Raw genomic sequence first — 5,456 nt, 5'->3', positions numbered from 1 at the left:
TGTCCATCGGTTCTCCTGTCCTGTTTAACCGTGCATAGAGGATTGGGTGGGCTGTCGTGAATAACTCATTACTGTATCCAACGTTGTACCTAGTTGAGCAAAATCAGCAGCACGTTTTCGTTTTGCTCTTTGCATTTCTTTACTTTATCACGCATCACAATGTCGTGCAACATTGTTGTTTGGTAAAATACTGAATACAGCAGCTGTTACTCAAAATATACTCAAAATGAAATAGTCACAATACCTGCTGAATTCCAGAATAAGTTGGAACTCTTCCGAAGTAAGCATAAAGCAAAATGATTACCTACTTGTTCATAAATGGGAAAGCGGATGAACCGAAAGTAATATTTAATCAGTATACTTTCATTGATTATTCTCTTATGATGGTACACTTAATAAGATATTACTAAATATTTGCAGAAGACAAGATATCTATTCATTGGTTGACAAACCTCATTATCCAGACACAAAGTATATTCCTCGAATAAAAGGGGGATACATTCTCGAAAGTGGCCATCAAATGCACAAGCAAATTACAATACGAATATTGTATGCATTTCACGGTGATAAAATAGTGCTTACATCCAAGAAACTACAAGAAGTCAGATTTTGCAACACCAGAATGCATAATGTTCCTCTTTGCGATGATTGCTAACAAGACCTCCACATTGTAAGCAGATGAAGCTGCTTCCATCTGAGAATGCATCAAGCATGATTTGCTTCCTGCCAGTCTCGGCGAGTATAGAAGTTCCATAAACATCCGGTTCAACGGATTCAGCAAAAACATGGTTCTGAGATGATTCAGATTCAGGTGGCATGGCCTCTGCAATTGCACATTCTGCAAACAACGAAGCCAGCTCATCAGCAGCAGCACTAGCTTGAACTTTGTTTCTGTAGAGATCTCGAGCACGATTAAGAGCTTGAGTAACAGCTTCATCCCCGCCTTGAAATCTCACTGCCATCACTACCTGTTACAGGAAATCATAAATGGAAATGCTTAAAGAATAATGCAAGAAGTTGAAATTACCAATGATCTCTTTCTTCTTTACATCAAGTTTCATAATCCTAATCTCCAAATATAAATAACAAATGTTTCTAAAAATGCCATCCTGTAAGCACTTCTTACGTACATAAATAACAGGTAGATGCCGAATTACATTAAAAAAAAACATAATCCAAAAGCCAAAACCATACAAAGATGACCGGCAAAACCAAACAAAGCTAGCTTCCTTTCCAAGTCATGTAGGGAAAACGGCTATACAGTTCCCACTTCAAGTGGCCAGAGACTTTATAACTCCACGTTTGAAGGATTGACGTTGAAGAGAATATGGAGCAAACAGGTGAAAACAGAACAATATGACAATAGTAAGTTAAAATTAACAATGGGAGGATATTAGAATACCTGTTTACTTGTAAGTCTACCACAGTTCTTAATCCTCAATCCCCAAAAAATAGGCCTTGATGGATGCCTTGTGGTCAACTCGAAACATCAATTATGCCGTTGTTTGAGCCCCATTTTTGGGGGAAAATGCATTTTTGAATAGTATATTGATGAGAAATATGTGATTAAAAAATAAAGAATTTTTTTTGGATTTATGTGTAATATTATTTTATTAAAAAATATGAGGCTGAAATAATGTAAAACACTATCTAAGAATGCAATTTGTTTCCAAAAAATGGGGCTCAAACAAAGGCTATATTTATGAATTTGAGTTTTTTAATTTCAAAAACATCTAAATTGCATTATTTGGCTGAAAGGACTGACATCTTCAACTAATCATCACCGTGACAAAATAAAGCACTAAATCACCGTGACTAAATAAAGCACTAAATATCACTTCTTAAAATGTTCCTTTCCAAACATCTAAATTACATTATTTGGCTCAACGGACTGACATCTTCAATTGATCGTCACTATGACTAAATAAAGCGGTAGAAAATATCATTTCTTAAAATGTTCCTTTCCACTGTAAAGTCATACCCACCTATGGCCTTACTTTTCAAAATGAAAAAGTTCACTTGGATTTCTTACATCTCATGGACTAAGTTTGGATAAAAATTTCCTCCTAAAAAAAGAAGGTGATTCTTCTCGGTGGATCCCTCTTGTTCCAGTCACTTTCTGTACAACATCATTTACCAGGGCAATAAGAGTGACGAAGATCCTAATTGATACAATATTGAAGAGTAAAAAAGGTTAGATATTTATTTTTAAGAAAAGAATTAGGACTTAAATCAAGAGGTTAGGGAAATAAGAGTGGCGGGAATCCTAGTTAATACAATTTTGAACAGTAACAAAAGTTAGATATTTATTTTTAAGAAAAGATTTAAAACTTCAATCAAGAGGTTTTCTCATAATTGATTTATTCCATTCCATTAATAGATAGACCATTGAATATTAAATGCAAAGTAATAAAATTTCCTCAAATTTTTGTTTCTTCTTCTCCCTTGTCTACCTTTTCCTCTTTTTCCCTCTCCTCCTTCTTCCATTTTTATTTAGCTCTCTATACTGTGTCACATCAGTATTTATGGTCTATTTTACCAAATAACAGAATGCAAATCAGGAAGCCACTATGCAATCTTATAATTTAGCTCGGCGGAGCATTCATTTAAAAAATAACTCAACTTTTTAAATACGGCATATCGTCTGTAACATCTGTGTTGCTCCATTATATTTATCAGCATGCTCCAAAATGTTGACTTGAGACTTGCACTGGTAAGAGTTACATTCATTAAGATACAGTTACACAGTAAAAAGCAGTTGATATTGTTACATGCCGTATTAACTCCAGTTTCCTCCCTATAAAATAAGTGCTTGCTTGGTAGATCTTATGGAAATTTCTGATAATAAGGTAGTAAGTTGTGCATCCTATAAAATATGTGAATAAAAAATGTGTTCAATCAGCTTAAGTTATAATATAAGCTTTGCAAACATATTCTAAGAATACAACTAGTCTTGTTAGATCATGTGATGGATTTAACCCTCTACATTCCTATATTGGCGTAAACATAATTTTACTGTATCTTTAATGAACCTGATATTTACAATTGAACATTCCACCACAACTACATCTTTTGAGGGAGACTCTATTTAATGTAAATCTCACCCTTCAGCACCTGAATTGCACAAAATCTTAGGAAATGTCAATCATTCAGCTTAGAGAACAATGTTCACATCCGTCAATTGCATATCCAACCTCAAGTTGGTTTCTACTATACCACATAGTTTTTTGTAATGTCACACAATATCAAAACATATCCCATTAAATTATGGGTATTGATTCCAATCACTTTAACCATGCGATTTAGGGTCCGAATCCCATTTAAAATAGGAATGGTTAGTTACTTTGTTCACCTGTGAAATTACAGATCATTCTTGTACACAAGAACATCACGTATGCAACACAAGTCATCTCCATTTTCTTTCTAACACCTCCTTTCTCCAATGATCAACGATCCCCCCAATAAACCCAATACATCTATCCTCTCATAAATCATCTATCCCTACACTGTAAATCTCTCCCTTCATAGTGATTGATTGTATTTTGTAAATTATCTATTTTTATTTCACTTATTAACTAGAGTGCTTACACTGATTCACATTTTCCGTGGTCAGTTAACAGGGAGAAGTAAGAGTTACTACTAGAGGATCTCGTAATTAAAATGCAAAGATGAACGACAATAAACGTGACGCAATTACGATTCAAAAGAAGAGGTTCATATAGACCATAGAAAATAATAAATCGTAAACCATAATTATATAATTAACAAAAACTTTAAGAATTAACTAAAAATTACAGCTTGAAGAGACTGCGACGGCTTGTTTTGATCGATGAGTTGCCTAGCCATTGTCAGCAAATTTCGAACAACATCTGTCTGGTCGGCATTTAACGCCACCGATACGTTTGCCTCCATTTCCGTCATATCGGCGTCCATACCTGTCATTGCATTTCAGTTTTGATATTGGAAGCTCTTATTTTCGTGGTCTCTATACATTAATCAGTAGGTTTTTTAGTTCAGTTTTACGAATTGGGGAGTTCTGACAAGAACCAATACTTCTAGTACTTTCATTTTGTTTTTTTGTCGGATTTTCTGAGAAAAAATTCAGATACGATCCCTAAAATTTGATAAATAGAGCATATGAATCCACAATTAATATTTTTGTCGATCAATTTCTGTGCAAGTTGATCCTTTCTAAATAGAAATGGTTACTTTTTCTCTAAAACAATCACATTGTAGTGTGTGGTCAATTACAATGTAAAATATTAGATAATATCATATACTTATGGCCTTGTGAATTCCACAGCTATAAGCCAACTCTATTAGTTGTGCTACATGTTATATGTTCAAATTAACGAAGTTGTCCTTGACCAAATTAATATTCGACAATCATATTACATGTACATAAATAATTGACAACTTTTTAAAAAAACTATCAGCTAGCAAAATTTCATTGGTCGCTGAACAAAAAATACAATTAAATTAGCCTATACTGTGTTGTCACGTGTCATCTATAATGCTTTGTATAAATTTCATATATACAAGGAGCTTAATTGACATTCAATAATCTACTAAATTTCATCTGTACGAGGAGCTTAATTGAACATTCAATAATCTACTTTAAGTTTCGAATACTTAGTGAACATGGAAAATATAACCCAAATTATCCACTTCCCATAGGACCATACTGCAATATGTTTGTTCAAATTCCCATTCTCGCTTCTATTTTTGCCTCTTTCACTCCACCTAAAATGTTTACTATGTTAGTCGAGGTGGGAACTTATGTACTGAAATTATATATAAGCTGCTCCCTCCTTTGAATGCATATTCGATCACTAAACTTAAGGATGATACCTTGAGTGCACAAGGAATATCGCGCATTTCACAGCTGATCCTTGAAATGGCAACCACAGAGTGCAATTTTTTTCACATCAAGCATTCCAATCTTAATCAGCTCGTACATATTGGTCCAATGTGCATAAAATAAGCTCATATACCTCCACCTTTTGCGAGATTAAAATCCTTTTTTTATCATTGCAAAGTGGGTGTGCGTTCCAGTGTAAGAATCGTGTGAGAAGCAAGTCAAAAAAGACACAGGCCCATTGGAAGTGGCAACGGTCAATAAATTGATATAAATCTCGAGAGAGAAATTTGTAGAAGAAAAGTAAGAGAATCGAAACTTGAAAATGGGCAAAGGTTATAAAATGGGCAGACGGGCAGAGAAGGAGAAGGAATGTCCACTTTTGACCGATACCTTCAAAATATGATTAAAATGTATATTTTAATTTCTATTCAAATCTAAATTAAAATCAACAATTAATTTCAACCACATATTTTATGGGTTCATAACTTTTCAACCATACATTTTATCAACTTCTATTAAAATTTACTAAAAGTTAGATTTTAAGTACCATCAAATAAGATGAAATTAATTCCATTTATCCACGTGAAAGTTGAAG

The 5,456-nt window shown here is 33.8% G+C and overlaps 1 protein-coding gene across 3 annotated transcripts; it reads right to left on the bottom strand.

The window, feature by feature from the left end:
• Positions 1 to 384: 384 nt before the first annotated feature.
• Positions 385 to 4,052, bottom strand: LOC111397254. Of its 3 annotated transcripts, XM_023024086.1 has the most exons (4): positions 3,796 to 4,052; positions 1,403 to 2,710; positions 1,195 to 1,286; positions 385 to 968 (listed from the first exon to the last, which is right to left on the bottom strand). In XM_023024086.1, the coding sequence occupies exon 4, from the start codon at positions 960 to 962 to the stop codon at positions 603 to 605; it is 360 nt and encodes a 119-aa protein (XP_022879854.1). In that variant the 5' UTR covers positions 963 to 968; positions 1,195 to 1,286; positions 1,403 to 2,710; positions 3,796 to 4,052; the 3' UTR covers positions 385 to 602. The 3 variants fall into 3 exon arrangements, with proteins under 3 accessions (XP_022879854.1, XP_022879853.1, XP_022879852.1); XM_023024085.1 differs by having other exon boundaries at positions 1,195 to 2,710; XM_023024084.1 differs by lacking the exons at positions 1,195 to 1,286; positions 1,403 to 2,710 and having other exon boundaries at positions 3,796 to 3,979.
• Positions 4,053 to 5,456: the final 1,404 nt, after the last annotated feature.

Source organism: Olea europaea, chromosome 7 (genome assembly GCF_002742605.1).
Source record: "Olea europaea var. sylvestris chromosome 7, O_europaea_v1, whole genome shotgun sequence".
In the NCBI taxonomy this organism is placed as follows: domain Eukaryota; kingdom Viridiplantae; phylum Streptophyta; class Magnoliopsida; order Lamiales; family Oleaceae; genus Olea; species Olea europaea.
The sequence above is the reverse complement of the archived record's forward strand: the minus strand, read 5'-3'. Positions and strand labels throughout refer to the sequence as shown.

Bases quoted from the DNA above. Each gene is read 5' to 3' on its own strand.
- LOC111397254 (XM_023024084.1), bottom strand. From the start codon at position 3,942: ATGACAGGTATGGACGCCGATATGACGGAAATGGAGGCAAACGTATCG. The intron at 969-3,795 runs GTAATTTTTAGT...TTCCTGTAACAG, and splicing joins CGTCGCAGTCTCTTCAAGCT to GTAGTGATGGCAGTGAGATT.